Source organism: Beta vulgaris, chromosome 8 (genome assembly GCF_026745355.1).
Source record: "Beta vulgaris subsp. vulgaris cultivar EL10 chromosome 8, EL10.2, whole genome shotgun sequence".
NCBI lineage: Eukaryota > Viridiplantae > Streptophyta > Magnoliopsida > Caryophyllales > Amaranthaceae > Beta > Beta vulgaris.
The window spans coordinates 21,707,093-21,724,758 of record NC_079209.1 but is presented as its reverse complement, the minus strand read 5'-3'; the positions used below and the strand labels follow the sequence as shown (position 1 = coordinate 21,724,758).

Sequence of the window (17,666 nt, the reverse complement as noted above, 5' to 3'; positions counted from 1 at the left end):
TTTACTGTAGTTGGTATATAAACACGCTTATTAAACAAAAAAGTTCCCGTGCATTTTTGCACGGGTCCAAAAACTAGTATACTTAATAAAACTGGGATCTTAATGTTATGTGAAAACAAAGTACATTCTCCTCCCTCTGAGTGCTGCTCTAGGCATTGTGGTTTCAAATGACTATTCTCCATCCTTAGGCAGAGCTGGTGGCATGTGGTTGTTTTCGAAAGAAAATTCTTGTAATCCTTCAACTTATCTATTACTCCCTCCGTCCCATAATATAGTGCTTGCATTTCTCTTTGGGTGTCCCAAAATGTTGTACCTATTTCTTTTTTTATCAATTTGTTTGGACTAGATTATCCTTCATTTCTACATAAAATTTTCCAAAATACCCCTACTTTCTTTAAAATATGTGCCCCTATTTATTGTTTTACACCATTCCAAGGAATATTTATTGCTCTTTCATTTTATTTTAAAGGAAAAAGAAAAAAAAAAACTAGTTCCAAGACAAAATACCCAATAAACATTTACTTAAATATATATTTTTGTGAAATCCTAAAACTCCTTCCATTTTCCTTAATTCTTGTGAAAAATGAGAAGTGAGCACTATATTATGGGACGGAGGGAGTATTAAGAAAGCTAGTAGATTCATAGCTCGTAATGTTACTATATTATCTTCTAATATTAGCTTTGTATTATATTTCTATATACCCCTCCTAACTACATTCATAAGTATGCTTTTTGGAAAGAGATTATGAAATTTGCAAAGTCGTTAAAAAGCCCTTTTATGCTATTAGATGATTTTAATGAACGAAGCTCACAAATTAATAAATGGGGGTGCCGAGTTTAGGTTCTCAAAATTAAACATCATAAATGATTTGTTTTCTACTATTGAATACTCCCTCCGTCCCATAATATAGTGCTTGCATTCCTCTTTGGGTGTCCCAAAATGTTGTACCTATTTCTTTTTTTATCAATTTGTTTGGACTAAATTATCCTTCATTTCTACATATAATTTTCCAAAATACCCCTACTTTCTTTTAAAATATGTGCCCCTATTTATTGTTTTACACCATTCCAAGGAATATTTATTGCTCTTTCATTTTATTTTAAAGGAAAAAGAAGAAAAAAACTAGTTCCAAGACAAAATACCCAATAAACATTTACTTAAATATATATTTTTGTGAAATCCTAAAACTCCTTCCATTTTCCTTAATTCTTGTGAAAAATGAGAAGTGAGCACTATATTATGGGACGAAGGGAGTATCTTGAAGTCCCTTTTGATGGTAAACGTTATACTTGGCGTAAAAATCAAGTGGTTCCAATAATATTTATGAGAGGTTAGACAAGGGTGTGTTTAGTATGAATTGCTTAAATTTATTTTCAAATGTTAAAATTCATCACCATATGTTTTCCTCTTCATATCATTGTCCTCGCTCACTCATTAAATTTGATGGAGCACTAAGAGCAAAACAACTCCTCCATTTAAATTTGATAAATTGTGGACAACTGGAAAAGATTTTGACATTCTAGTAAAAAAAGACTTGATGTACTCAGTTTCAAGAATCTTATATGTATTGTTTAACAAGCAAAAGTAAGCGCTTAAAATAAAAAGTAAAGATATGGGCAACTACGACATTTGGTAATATTTTCAAGCAACTACGAGAAGTTGAATATAAACTTTAAAATATTCAAGAAGAACTTCTTGTTAATCAGGAATGTTCGCACTTAATTGCATCTCGGACAAAATTTTTATGAAGCAAGTGAAGATGTTAGAGTTTCTAGACTCATATTGGAAGATTAAAGCCAAATCCAATCATTTAAAATTAGTAGACGCTCATACTACGTTTTACCATGGATATGCTTCAATAAGAAAGATAGAAACTTGATTAAGTCTAAACAAGATCCTCACAATACTACTATCATGCATCTGTAATTGATTTGAAAAATGTATCACTGAAGCTTTTATTCAACGATTCACTTCTAATCCTAATTGCTCGTTTGAAGTACAGACGAATTTTGTATTACTAGATACTAGTATTTTAGATGAAGATAATACACTTCTAATTTTTCTCGAGAAGTTACGTTAGAAGAAGTTAACTAGTATTTTGACCCGTGCATGCACGGGAGTATTTATTGTTTTATTACATATTTAAAGAAAGTCACATAATAACATTGACTTAACTTCCCATATTACACAAAATCATAAAACATAAAGTATGAATGGTGATGAACAAAAATTAGAAAAGAAATTTCCAAATCAATTTATATGTTTGCGAACACTTCCTTGTAAACAACATTTGGCGTATATGCACGCAAACAATTTTTTCATCCAACAAAAGGATCTTTAGACCTTTTTTGCTCGTAACTCTGGAAACGACAACATAAAATTGTCCATGACTGAAAACAGGTATCGAAAGATACATGCCTACATGAGACAGAGTTTGTCCTTGACTTTTATTTTTGGTCATAGTAAAAAAATCATTAATTAAAGGAAATAGTCGTCTCTGAAATCCGATAGAAAATTTAGTGAAGTCAGACGAGATTAGTCTCATTCTTGGGATAAATATTTTTTCTCCGACGTTGCTTTCGAAAATAATAGTAACTTCCCGTGCATCGTGAATACTGCACGGGAAATGTTTTGTCTAATAAATTGAAAATTTTAAGAAGTTTGTCCTAAAGATATGGTGGTGAATATTAACTTGTGATTTAAGATTTCATAATTATGCTTTGAGATTATTTTAGAAACTGGCTTATAACCCGTGTTTAGGCTGTTGTAGTTAATGCCATGGCAGATCACATGACCCACCTATATATTTTTCTAAAGTTGATAGAAATAGTATTTGCTCTGTCTATTGCTTCCAATAGCGTCTAAGATAAAATCAGAATTTGCACCACCAATAGCACTCAACCATATGTCGGCTTAAGCAGCAATTTAAGGAAGTCTTATTCTACCTTCTTGCACACCGATGCATCGTATTTGGCCACCCAATGGTAGCTGCCCGCTCAGTCATGATTTTAATTTTATACCCGTGCAATTGCATGGGGATTTTTTTTTATTTTTATACATTTAAGATTTTACGTTATTTTTCCTAAAATCTTTATTTTGGTTATACACGACTCTTTGAATTTCGAATTATATTTGTCTACTATATCAATTTTAATAAACTGCACCTATAATTTGTGTATTAGATGATTCTAGTATATCAAATTATGGGTCGATCAATTCAACCTCTTTCTATAAGTAAAAATCTGCATGCTTTATGGACGAAGGCCTCTTAATGACAATTGGAGTGATGTTGATGTATGATTTTTTCCATGATATGTTTTCCAACATTAGTGCAATTTTTATTTCTTAGCATTAGGAGAGATTTAATTATTATCCGAAGTGAGGGGAAAATTCATGAGAAAAGAGTGTAAAACACGACCATGCGAATCCCCTAATGCCCGTGTACCATAATTCCATCTAAGTGATCAACCATTCAAATTTCTTTTTTTTTTTTGCTAAGTAATTAATCATTATATTGCACCCATCCAAATTACAACCAAGCCACCAGAGCTAGGAGAGACAAACCAACTAGGTTGGATTCCCTCCCCTTAGCCCGGCCAATCTACATTACAACACTTATAAAGTGTTAAACCAGCTTCTATCACTCCTAGAAACCTTTTTAGGCATTACAAGAAATATTCTCCTTCTAACATTGTCTTTTAACATTTTAACTAAACACTGTATCCTAGGAACTTTCAGATTCCATTTACTGTCATTTCTTGCCATCCAAATACTATAAACTGCACCTGCTAGAGCTGCATTACAAGCATTCTTCTGGAATTTAGAACGTCTACTTCTGGATATAGACCTAATGACCCCCTGAATCTCATCCCCAGAGTATTCCATACCCATCCATCTTTTAATATCTGTCAAAACTTGTTGACTATAGCAGCACTTGAACAGCAAATGTTCTTGTGTCTCATCATACAATCCACACAAGAAACATACTGATGTAGCATTAGGGTCATACATTCTGCTCTTATCTGCAGTGTGGAGTCTTCCTCTCATCACCAGCCAGTTGATGAATTTACATTTATTGATGCTGAGCCTGTTCCATACATACCTATCCCAGTGCACAGGGGGTTTCTCCTCACCCAGCTTCTGCATAATGGTCTGTCTTGAATATTGAGGCATACTCAAGAACTCCTGCATACTGCTAAACACCTGCTTCAGCTAGTCTTTAACTGCACATATCCTCCTCCAATACCAGTTACACCCTGCATTAGGTTTATATTCCCACCAGTGTTCATCATGAATGTAAACTGCGTGTACCCATTTGACCCAAATATTGTCTTTTTTATGAGCAATGTCCCATACATGTTTCCCCAAACTCACTATATTCCATGCTTTGATATTTCTGAAGCCTAAACCTCCAGTAGCTTTACTGCTGCATAGCTCCTTCCAGGCAACATAACCTCCTTTAGAACTGAAGGAATTCCCAGACCATAAGAAAGCCCTACAAACCCTTTCAATATCCTTGATGACACTTGCAGGAAGAATGAAAATCTGAGCCCAGTAGCCATGTATACTCATGAGGACTGAGTTTACCAACTGAACCCTCCCACTGTATGAAATATTCCTCGAGCTCCACACCCTTATCTTAGCTGTCATTTTATCCACAAGACTTCCACATTGTGTAGCATTCATTCGCTTTGCCTGAATAGGTACACCAAGGTATCTGAAGGGCATTGCCTCCTTCTTAATACCAGAAATAACTTGTAATCTGCTAATATCCTCTGCAGACATTCCACAACAATAGAATGCAGATTTCTGAACATTGGTTTTGAGACCAGAAGCATCAGAAAACAATTTGAAGGCTTGTAATATCAGGTATATAGATGCAAAATCTCCTTTTGAGCACAATATAAGGTCATCAGCAAAGCTTAAGTGTGTAAGCTTTATCCCCTTGCATCTAGGATGATATTGATATTGCTCTAACTCCCCCATCCTAGCTAGCACTCTAGCTAAGTACTCCATGCATACAACAAATAACAGAGGAGAAAGCGGGTCCCCCTGCCTGAGCCCTCTTCTAGAAGCAAAAAAACCATGTGATTCGCCATTTATCATCAGTGAAAACTTGGGTGTACACACACATTCCATTATCAGTTCCACAAATCTACTGGGAAAGTCTAGGGCTAATAACATATCTTCTAAAAACTTCCAATTGATTGTATCATAGGCCTTCTGCATGTCTAGCTTAATGATACAGCTTGGACTATTACTCTTCCTATTGTAATGTTTAACCAAATCCTGTACAATCATTATGTTATGTATAATTTGCCTATGCTGAACAAAAGCACCCTGTGTCTCTTCTATTAGACTAGGCAGCACTTCACTCATCCTATTACACATCATCTTTGTAATGCATTTATATATGGTATTGCAGCATGAAATAGGTCTGAAGTCACTAACATTTTTAGGACAGCTAATTTTAGGGATGAGAGTAATTTGTGTGGTGTTTATAGCTTTCAATAGCTTACCATGCTCAAAGAAATCAAGTACTGCACCAGTGATCTCAGTTCCCACTGTAGCCCAAGCATCCTTGTAATAAGAGCTCCCAAAACCATCTGGTCCAGGAGCCTTATTACCATCTATAGAGAACATGGCCTTCTTCACCTCCTCTGCTGTGTAAGGCTGCATAAGAGCCACCTGTTGCTCCTGAGTTAGGATGGTTCCAACCCTTACCAAATCCCTGTTAACTGGCCTTGTATATTCACTAGTACCTAGCAAACATGTGTAATATTCCAGGAAAGCAGCTTTCACTCTATCCTGTGTATCTTGCCAAACTCCAGCCATATCATAGATCCCATACACTGAATTCCTTACTCTCCTCTGCTTAATACTCTGATGAAAGATGGCAGTATTGTCATCTCCATCTTTTAACCAAGAAACCTTTGCTTTTTGTCTTAAAAAAGACATGTAGACCTGATGTTTCTTCTTGTATTCTTTTGCCAGATTTACTTCCACATTAGCCAGCTCAACATTTCCAGGGTCACTGTGTAACCTAGTTTGAATTTCATCCAATGCCTGAGCTACTTTGATTACATCAGCCTCAATTTGCAAGTAACCTGTCTTATTCAACAATTTCAGCTCTTGTTTAACAGCCTTCAACCTCTGAACTATCTTGTACATCTTATTCCCCCTAAGCTCAGTAGACCAGCATCTCCTATTAATCTCATCAAATTGAGGGGAGGTTTTCCACATGGTAAAATATTTGAAAGGCTTCTTACACCTAACATCCCTATCATGAAAAGAAATGAGGCAGGGAGTATGATCAAATTCCCCCTCATTCAGATAGGCAACTCTAGCATTCTCATACACAGCTTCCCACTGAGTGTTCACCATAACTCTGTCAATTTTTGAAAAGACCCTAGCCCCTCCTCCAAGTAAATTTATTACCAGAGCATCCCATATCCTGCAAGTTACACAACCCTATGCATTCTCTCATTGAGGCCATCTCCCACTGTCTTACAGGGGCTCCAATCCTTTCATCACAATGAAGGACACAGTTAAAATCTCCACAAACCATCCATGGACCAGTAATCTGCAAAGCCAGTCTTTTCAGATCCTCCCATAAAGCCTCTCTCCTTTCCTTCTCATTAAATGCATATACAAAAATACAATCAAATCCAGGAGTACCATTTTAAGGTCGAACAAAACAGTGTACCCATTGACTACTTCCACCTCTTATATCCACATCCCAAACCCCTGGTTTCCATGCTACAATAATTCTACCTTTTGGACTATGATCCAAATTTGTTGTAAAACACCATGAATTAAACATCACTTGGTAAAGGCTACCTAAACCAGCAGCCTTGACCTTTGTTTCCAGAAGACCTACCAGTCCCACAGAGTGTTTAGCAAGAAAATCTCTCACTACCCTCTGCTTTCTAGGACTATTAAGTCCCCGGACATTCCACGAGCACACACTATCCATTAGAATAGGAGGAATCCCTTCCCCCATCCTCCCTCAGCACCCCTTGTTGCTCCTGAATCATATTCTCCTCCTCCACATCCTCTGCAAGAACTACAAAAGAATTCCTAGTAGTAGTCACTAAAGTAGGACTCGAAGGTCTTCTCACCACCCTATCAGCAGTTTTGAAACCCTCAGCATCTACTTTTGCAGGTACAGCAGCTACCTCTGGCACTAGTCTTTCAGCTTGCCCTCTCTTAGGCACCCATTGAGTTTCTTTTTCCTGCAATCATCATCTTGATGCCCAAACACCTTACATCCATTACAGAAAATGGGTTTCCAATCATATTTGACACTTACTGCTGTGTCTTCACCTATTTCATTTTCAAATACTATCACCTCCGGGAATTCTTGAGACACCTCAACCTCCACTAATACTCTTGCATATTGTAATCTCTCTCGTTTCATAGTAGCGTTATCAACATTCATGTATTTACCAATATCACTAACAATCTTAGTGAGACAATTCTGGCCCCAATATTTAAAATCGAGGTTCAGCTGAATCCATATTGGCACCTTTCGAATTTCATCCCTCTTAAAATCCATATTATGATGCCATGCCTTCACTACAACCGGTTTACCATCAAAGAAAGGATATCCAGCATTTACAATCTTATCTCGATTCTCCATTGTACTGAATCGCACCATGAACAATCCCTTCTCTACCATTGCAACCTTCTCCACTCCCATATTCTTCCAGATTCGACGAACAAATCCTTCCATTACCACACTTGGAGGATTAGCTCCTAACACGTAACACACAATAGCAGAGTTCCAGTATTCGATTTCCCCCTGAATATCCTTCATAACTATTTTTGTTTTGGATTCTCTTCGATTAACCATATTAACATCAGCAGCATTATCTAATTCGTTAAGAATAGGCCGAGGATTACCTGATACATTCCTTTGAGGATTCTCACCACCATGTATCGAAGTCATCCATGCTGAAAAAGTTCGATTCAACTCCGATTGTTGCTTCAATTGAACAATCGATTGCTGCGGAGTAAGAATCTGCCCAACCTCAAAATCACCAAATTCAATTGCTTCAATACCCATAATCTCATCAATTGAGCGAGTTTTCTTTGCTTTCGAGTCAGAGGATGGTCCTCTTGGCTTTGGAATTGCCTTTTCCGGTGTTTTCTCAGCATTTTCCGACACTAACCCCCGTTTCTTGCCCCCCTTCTTTCCCGCCATGGCTACAGCAGGAGCTGAAGGAAAGTTAGAGAGAGAAAAAAGAGTTTTAATGTACCCAGTTTCACTTGCACTTCTATCAACGCCCCATTCAAATTTCAAATGTACTTCTATACTTATGTGTTCTTCATTATCATGGATTAAGGATTTAGATAGCTAAATGCTGAATTTATATTACTTACTGTAGGCTAAAACCCATGGACATATTGCATCATTCATTACTTTGGGACTCAGACTCAAAAGCCTATTACATTTAGAAATAATTCCTAATCATGATATTATACTATAAAAATTCTAAATAACACAATAGAATCATTTTCATAAACAATGATAATGATAGCTTGAATTTCAATAAATTAAAAAAAAATTAATAAGATAAAAAAAATATCATATCTAAATCCACGGCACAAATGATTATAAGCAACGATAATCATAAAAAATATCACAAACCAATTGTGCAATGTAGACCCATAAGTTTCAATTAAACTAATTAACCCTCACGTTTTGTTCAAGATTTAATATTCACCCCATGTTTTTAAAAGACTTAAAGATATTTTTGAAATTGATAATGCTAATCATACAATGCTTTATAGCATTTACCTAGAATTTTATAGCTTGTCCAATAATATGTTTCAATAGTCATCAATTCACCGAATAGAATACTTGTCTGAAAATTACTTATTGACTTAAAAATATCAATATTAACCTAAAAATGACATATATTGACTTAAAAGTGACCCATTTTGACTTAAAGTGAATTTTTCTACTAATAATAATTTATTATACATCAGATGCACCCAATACTAATTCTAATTTTATAATATACTTGACAAAATTAAGGTTTACTGAAATTCGACTGAAATTTGTGGGTAATGTCTATAGTTCGCAGATTTTTTGAGATACACTGTACTAAACTAAATGTTAATTTCTCTCAGCATATCCTTGAAATCATGTTGTCAAAGATAAACAATGAAAATGCTTCACAAATTTAAACGCTCACTTATTATTTGAAACATTAGATTTGTAGTACCTTGAGTTCGTCATGTAGTGAACATATTTAAACATACTTAACAAATTTGCACGTAGCTAAGTGATTTTGTTTTATAGTATTAGATAGATATACTAACAAAGTGTTTTCTCTCTCCAAATATCAACTCTTGAATTGGAAAATAATCTATGGACATCTTTCATGATATTTTTCAAAATTTTCGTGATTGATAATATAGTATCTTCGATCTTTATAATTAGTATACCCGTATTTCTTTTTGGGACGTACCGTATTAGTTTACCCATTTCTTTTGTTTCTATTTTCGGAATGGGACCACTTACTTTCCATCACACATACATTCAACTTTAACATAAAATAATAGTTTCTATTTCTTTCTATGTCCTACAACATTGTTTGTTTTAAAACTTTGTGCAAAAAAAAAAACGGGTAAATTAATAAAGACCGGAGAGAGTATACCATATGACACATAATAATCGCAATGCTTTGAACTGTAAGGTGCATTATACTCACTTAAATTATCTTGAACTTTATACTCATTATAATTTTTTTTATAAAGAGTTTAAACTCTTTTATGAATAAGTAACTTAACTTATTTAACTTATATTAACTTATTAAAACTTAATCGTATTATTTTTAAGGTGAAAAAAACACACTTAAAAGATTATTGTAATAGCCCACTCGTTTAGTTGCTTAACCCATTCATGATTCCGCTCATAAACCCTTAGTTGAACATGAGTTAAACATCTAACCGAGTTAAACATCTAACCAGAGTGGTGTTACTGAAACTACCTCCAAATACCAAGGGGGTAGCTTAATGATATCACAATTAACTTACTTGATAATTAGCAAAAGAAAATAACTACCAACTATTACATCCTAATTGAGAGATAACTAAATCCAATTTAAGAAATTTACATAACCCAATAATAAGCAAACTATTTATAAAAACAAAATAACTCAAAAGTCCAGCTTCCATGCTTCATTTTTAACTACTTGAATCACATGCATACCCAAGTAAGAAATCCTTCCCACCTTTTCTTTCTATTCCTGCAAATTAGGGGACCCTGTCCCCCAACCATAGCAGAACATTTCACAATATACTCAATCAGCAAGGCTGGTACACAAGCTCCACTTATCACAAAAGAGATAGAAAAATAAAACGTGTCTTTCCATAAAAGTGTTAAATTTTCTTCCTTATTACCATTACTAAAGTTCTTACCAAACAGTTTCAAATCTTATTCAAATTGACTTACACAAATATACAAATGGTTGGGAATAGATATAAATAGATATACGATCTACTTTGGACCCACTAATTTTGATTAGGGAAAGAGAACCTGGTTAGAGAGATATTATTGTGTCTAACTGATGAGGGACGTCTCCCTTCTCTTATCATTTCTGCTTGCAAGACTTTCAGGACATGTCCCAATACTTATTCATATTCCTTAGCATATTCCTTATCATTCACATAAACAAACATCACTGCTAAGCAGCTTCTTTCCCCAATCGTTCATATATACAAAATAGAAATCATCGTTCTTATACATTAATATACGAAACAAAACTTATTTAGAGAATTGATGAAAATCATTCTTTAACAAAGACTTTTAGAACTAATCTCATCATGTGAAGTCCCCACTAAGAGAATAAAAGAATCTTTATTCAACAATTTATTTGATTTCAGGCTTTAAGGAAAGTTATATACTAGAGAGGGAAAATAAAAATAGTTCTTTCTTCGAAAACATTATGGATACCTAATTGTAAACTATTGATTTTTAAATAAAATGATTAATAAGTGAAGTTTGAGTATTATTCATCAAAAGTTCCTTTTCTTTAAAGTAAAATAAAATATACAAAGTTTTCTGTGAAATTATGAAATTCGAAAGTATAGTTTAAGATTGTTATTCAAAACTATTCCTTGAGAAGCACCTATTATTAGTAGGGTCTTATGTATCTAAATATTACTTTGATAGTATTATTACATTATAAATAGACCTTGAAATCGAAACAATCCATTTTTGTTTCTTTTCCGATAAACTATAATTTAATCGTTAAAAGTGCTTAATCATCATGATTCAATAATTTTAACTTCCATATTATATTAAGCTACTGTCCCTTTATGTTAAATTACTCAAAAATTCTTCTTAAATAAGTTCTTAACACTTCAGTCAAAATTTAATCTCAACAATCTAGTAGCGATAGTCATAATTTGGTACTTAACTCAATTTTAGTTTTTAGGTATTGTATCCACTAATTCTTATAATTAACTATAGCATAGCTACTCCATATTAGTATACTTTAATTAGAAACTTCATACAAAACAACTAGATACATATCATCATGAATTATAATGTTCAAAAATCATGTTTTTGTGACAAACTAAGCATAAAACTAGTGGGAAACTTCACATGCATTGATTAGTCACAAAAACAATATTATCCAAATATATAATCATCATAAAACCACATGCACACAACAATTTCGTAGCAATAATCACACACAAACAATTTACAGAAATTTTTAACCAAAATTTAGTGTTTTAGTGTAATGCTTGTGTACCTTGCTTGCTTGCTAGCTTTTTCACTCCTAAACCTCCTTGAAATCTTGATTCTCTACTGAACTTCTTAGTACCTATATCCAAAATGATATATCATCAATAATCTCAAAGAATACTCTCAAAAATCAACCCAAAGAATCAATTTTTCAACCATACATTACTTACCTCACCTACCTTTTTCTTCCCTTGACTTTGATTAATCTCCTTGGACCTTTGGCTTGAAAATTTTCTTCCCAATACCTATTATCAACTGAAATAACTAGATATCAACTTGCATGTAAGTTTTGAGGAGTTTTTATGCAGCAATTTAGGAGAGGAAGACGAAGAACCAAAGCTGGTTCAAAAAAAACAGAACAGGCGAGTGAGAGGGAGGGAGAAGAAAGAACTCTCTGGGCCTTTCTGGTTTTACTCTAAATGGAATGAAATTTTACCCTAAGTTCCCTATGTATTTAAGACACCCTATGTAATTTTTTTAACTTTGACGGAATTTACAAGGTCAAAACTCTATTCCCATAAAGGTGTGTTCAGAAATTTCTGAACAGTCCCCATTTAATGTTTTACCTTGTTTACCCACTTAAGGCTTGGATATCCACTTGAAAATTTAAACATAAACTCCCAATAAGCCCATATTCATACCCAATTCCTTTTCTCCTCTTGGATCCATCTCTTTTATTTTATTTAAATCATTTCTTACTAACCCGTTATTCGTGAATTCTATAAATAAATTATTTAATACTGCATACTTGTAACTAATAATGTAAAACAAATCTTAATCCTATTACTTGATATTGTACATTTAATAACCTTAAGAACGTTTATTAATTCTAATATTCCACTTATTCAGGAAGGCTATTTCACTCTCCCCACCTTAAGATGTTTCGTCCCGAAACTAACATTTACCTTAAAATAAATGCGGGTAGCGCTCCTTCATATCGACTTCTTTCTCCCAAGTGATTTCTTCAGTATTATTGTCTGACCATAACACCTTTACTAATGGAATAACTTGATTCCTCAACACCTTTTCTCGTTTATCCAGAATTCGAACAGGCCTTTCTTCATAACTTAATGACTCATCAATCCGAAGAGGTTCATAAGTCAATTATGAGAAGGGTCATGCACATATTTCCGCAATTGAGACACGTGAAACACATTATGAACCTTAGAAAGTTCAACTGCAACGCAAGTTCATACGCACCTCTCCTACCCTTCTGAGGATTTATATGGTCCTATAAATTTAGGACTTAATTTCCCCGCATTCCAAATCTCTTCACTCCTTTGGTTGGGGATACCTTTAGGAATACCGGTCTCCTTCCTCAAATTCTAACTTCCTTCTTTCAAATCAGCATACTTCTTTTGCCGATCCTGTGCCTCTTTCATTTTCTCCCAATTTTTCTTACATTCTCCATCGTTTCTTGCACTAACTCTGGCCCCACTGGAACTCTAGAACTAATATCATCCCAACAAATGGGCATTCGGCACTTTCTTCCATACAAGGCTTCATACGGGGCCATCCCAATACTTGCCTGATAACTATTATTATATGAAAACTCTATCAAGGCCAATCGTTCCTCCCATGATCCTTGAAACTCCAAGACACACGCTCGTAACATATCTTCAAGAATTTGAATTACGCGCTCCGTTTGTCCGTCTGTTGCAGGGTGGAACGCGGTGCTTAATTTGAGTGTTGTTCCAAAGGCTTCTTGTAATTTTTCCCAAAAATGCAACAGAAATCGAGGTTCTCGATCCGACACTATTGTTGAAGGTGCTCCATGAAGTCTGATGATATTTCGGACGTATGTATCTGCCAATTTCTTTTTACTCCATGTTATACCAATAGCGACGAATCGTGCAGTTTTCGTCAACCTATCGACTATTACCCAAATAGAATCGTACCCTTTTCGTGTCTTTGGTAATCCGGTTACAAAATCCATAGATACTGAATCCCATTTCCATTCTGGTACTGGTAATGGTTGCAAAAGTCCAGGCATTCTTCTTCTATCAAATTTTACCTTCTGACAGACCATACAACTCGCCACAAACCGAGATACGTCTCTTTTCATCCCTTTCCACCAGAAAAATTTCTTCAGATCTTGAATCATTTTATCCCGACCCGGGTGTACCGAGTATGCACTACTATGAGCTTCAATCAAGAGTTTCCTCTTTAACTCCTCCTCGTCTGGAACACACCACCTTCCATTAATACGTATACTTTGATCAGCATACTTTTGGAACTCAGTGGTTTCGCCGCTTTCAATCAATTTCTTCACTTGCTGAATGAATGGATTCTGATTTTGCTTTTCTCTAATTTCCTCATATAGAGAAGGTTGAACAGAGATAGCATTCAAACTCCTTTGAATATCTCCCTTCCTGACCAGGTACAAATCTAGTTGTACTAACTCCTTGTACAACTCATTTGGAACAGAAATGATTGAATTCACTTCCCGCCTTGGTCGGCGACTCAAGGCATCTGCTACTTTATTCGCCTTCCCCGGATGATACTGAATATCTATATCATAATCCTTGATAAACTCCAGCCATCTTCTTTGTCTCATATTCATTTTCTTCTGGGTGAAAATGTATTTTAAACTTTTATGATCTGTGTGGACCTTGCAGGTTACTCCATATAGATAATGTCGCCATAATTTCAAGGCAAAGACCACTGCTGCCAATTCCAAATCATGCACCGGATAATTCCTCTCATGAGTTTTCAACTGGCGTGAAGCATACGCTATCACACGCTGATTTTGCATTAATACACATCCCAACCCTTCCTGTGAAGCATCACTATATACTTTAAATCCTTCAACTCCTGCTGGCAATGCTAATACCGGTGTGCTTGCCAATCTTCTTTTTAACTCCTGGAACGCTTTCTCACATTTCTCTGTCCACTGAAATTTAGTGCTTTTTTTAATTAGGTTGGTGATGGGTAATGCAATCCGGGAAAATCTTTAACAAATCGTCGATAATACCCTGCTAACCGAGGAAGCTACGAACTTCGTTACATTTACCGGAGTGGGCCATTCAATAATTACTCTAATTTTTTCAGGATCCACTGATACACCATCCTTTGAAACTACATGACCCAGAAACACCACCGATTCTAACCAGAATTCACACTTACTGAGTTTCGCATAAAGTTTTTCCCGTCTCAATACATCCAACACCATTCTTAAATGCTTTGCGTGCTCTTCCCGATTCACGGAGTAAATCAAAATATCATCAATAAATATCACCACGAACCGATCTAAGAATGGTTTGAAATATCTCTGCATCAAATCCATAAATGCAGCAGGAGCATTAGTAAGGCCAAATGGCATTACCACAAATTCATAATGACCATATCTGGTTCTGAATGCAGTTTTAGAGATGTCCTCCTCTGCTATCCTCATCTGATGATACCCAGATCGTAAATCATTTTAGAAAAGATTCCTGCGCCTTTCAATTGATCAAACAAATCGTCAATTCTAGGTAATGGATACCTATTCCGCACTGTGATCTTATTGATTTCCCGATAGTCAATGCATAATCTCATGGTGCCGTCTTTTTTCTTAACAAATAGCACGGGTGCCCCCTAAGGTGAAACACTTGGCCGAATATAGCCTTTTTGCAACAATTCCTCCAATTGTTTCTTCAATTCCACCATCTCCATTGGGCCATTCTATATGGAGCTCGGGAAATAGGTGTGGCTTCTGGTATTAAATCAATATAGAAATCCACTATTCTCCGAGGCGGAAGCCCAGGCAACTCCTCCGGAAACACATCTGAATATTCTCTAACCACAGGAATATTTTTGGTCTTTTCTATGACATATTTTCCTTCATGACCAAAAACTTCATTTTCTGCATTGTCCCCCATACTGCTGAGAGTTATTTCTCTTATAAAATTCAAACATTTCCTGCCCCTAGGAAAACACCTTTGATAAGACACTTCCTTTCCTCCTGGTGCTTCCAGCTTTATCTTCTCCGAATAACATTCAACCACCGCTCTATTATTACTCATCCAATCCATTCCTAAGATAACATCATAAGACTCTAAATTTAACAGTATCAGGTTTGGAAGAAGCTCGGAGTCCACTATTCGAATTGTACAGTCCCGAAGGATCCAATGACAACGAACTGAATTCCCACCGGGCATGGAAATTGACATATTTATAGGTTCCACACAAGGTTTACTTTGTATCTCCCTAGCAAACTTATTAGATATAAAGGAATGAGACGCACCAGTATCAAATAACACATTGGCCAACTTGTTACATACTATAAAGTTTCCAGAAATCACATTACCTTCCATTTCCGGGGTCTCTGAGGTGTTAATATTCTCCGACTTAATGGATACGCCTTTCCAGCTGATCTTCCTTAAGCCCCGTTAAACCCTCCTTTATTTCCACGGCTGGAGCTACCCGCACCTGCCGTCAGCATCAATGGCTTACCATCCCGATTATTTCCTGAATTAAAGCGTCTATCCCCTGCTCCTTTTGGACACTCCCCGATTTTGTGTCCCGTACCTCTACACTTAAAACAAATCAACTCCCCAGCGCAATTTCTCCCGTAATGATTTATTCCACACAATCTGCACTTCCATTCTGACTTGTTTATCTTTTCACCTCCCCCTTGAGGTTTAAAAGTTACTCCAGTTCCCTCTTCTTTCTTGACTCTTTTTACATTCTCTGCTTTACTCTTTCCCCCATTTTTCCTCTTTCGATATTCTTCATCCTTCATCTCGATCCGCTCTTGTTCCAAGGCCCTATCATAAAGTTCTTCGAAAGTGGAATATGGCCCTACCCGATCCTGATATTTCAAATTCAACCCTTCAAAAAATCGCATAGATTTGATTCTTTCATTTGCCACAAAATCTGGGCCAAATTGTGATAATTCTAAGAACTTTGCTGCATATTCCAACACAGACATTTTAGCTTGTCTTAGAGATAGGAACTCATTTTCCTTAATCCTCCGCAAAGCCAGAGGGAAGAATTTGTCTTTCAATTTTTCAATGAACTTTTCCCAGCTGAAGTTAAACTGCTTGGAAATTCCTTTAGTGGTGTTCCACCAAATATCAGCAGGTCCTTCTAAATAGAAGGAGGCCATTTTGACCTTCAGGTGCTCTAGACAACTCACCACATCCAGCAATTTGGTCATATGATTTACCGAATCCTCGAACTTAACAGGGTTCGCCGTCCCATCATAGAAACGAGGTTGATGAGAAGCTAATCTTTTGTAAAACTTTTCCTCTTCATCACCCTTACTAGCTCCTTGAGCTTCTAGTAAGGCTAACAATCTTTCATTCATTTCTTTCAGCATTTGAATTTGCTCATCTTTAGATGATTCTTTTTCGCTGGTTCTTTCTCTAGCGATGATTGAGACATTACCTTCACTAGCCATTTCCTACACATAACAATATTTAAACAATTCAAATTTTTATTCCATAATTACTTCCATCTCGATTCTTCGAGAAAAACCACAATGACCAACCAATTATAACACACACAACTTCATTCATTTCCATTCAATAATCATACCTTAATATTCTTACATTACATAAGATGAAAGCACATATTCCGACCAGTCCTACTCAATTCCTAACCATTATAAATAACAAGATTACATATTAAAATGAAACATAAAAGAACCATCACATTTGTCTAAATCACCAATTCTTAATCCCTTGACTGTTCCAACTTTCACCAAATTTAACCGATAAGGATCATAGTAACATCCACTATCGCTACTACTAGGAGTTGGGGTTTCTGGAACATAATCGGGATCATTAGCACCCTGGGAAGCTCCACCCACTGATGAACTGCTGGTAGTACCCCTAGAACTCCTATAGCTAGAACCCCTGGAACTGCTAGATCGCGTCCTACTAGTTCTGCGGCTTGACTCTTTGGACACCACTATTG

The 17,666-nt window shown here is 35.7% G+C and overlaps 2 protein-coding genes across 2 annotated transcripts; both read right to left on the bottom strand.

The window, feature by feature from the left end:
• Window positions 1–3,616: 3,616 nt before the first annotated feature.
• Window positions 3,617–4,192, bottom strand: LOC104883848 (uncharacterized). Its single transcript, XM_010668411.1, has one exon. The coding sequence runs from the start codon at window positions 4,190–4,192 to the stop codon at window positions 3,617–3,619; it is 576 nt and encodes a 191-aa protein (XP_010666713.1).
• An 11,933-nt stretch (window positions 4,193–16,125) lies between these two features.
• On the bottom strand, window positions 16,126–17,148 carry LOC104883846 (uncharacterized). The gene has a single exon (XM_010668410.1). The coding sequence runs from the start codon at window positions 17,146–17,148 to the stop codon at window positions 16,126–16,128; it is 1,023 nt and encodes a 340-aa protein (XP_010666712.1).
• Between the last annotated feature and the right edge of the window lie 518 nt (window positions 17,149–17,666).

Coding starts and splice junctions, on each gene's coding strand:
- LOC104883848 (XM_010668411.1), bottom strand. CDS start 4,192: ATGCAGGAGTTCTTGAGTATGCCTCAATATTCAAGACAGACCATTATG.
- LOC104883846 (XM_010668410.1), bottom strand. CDS start 17,148: ATGGCTAGTGAAGGTAATGTCTCAATCATCGCTAGAGAAAGAACCAGC.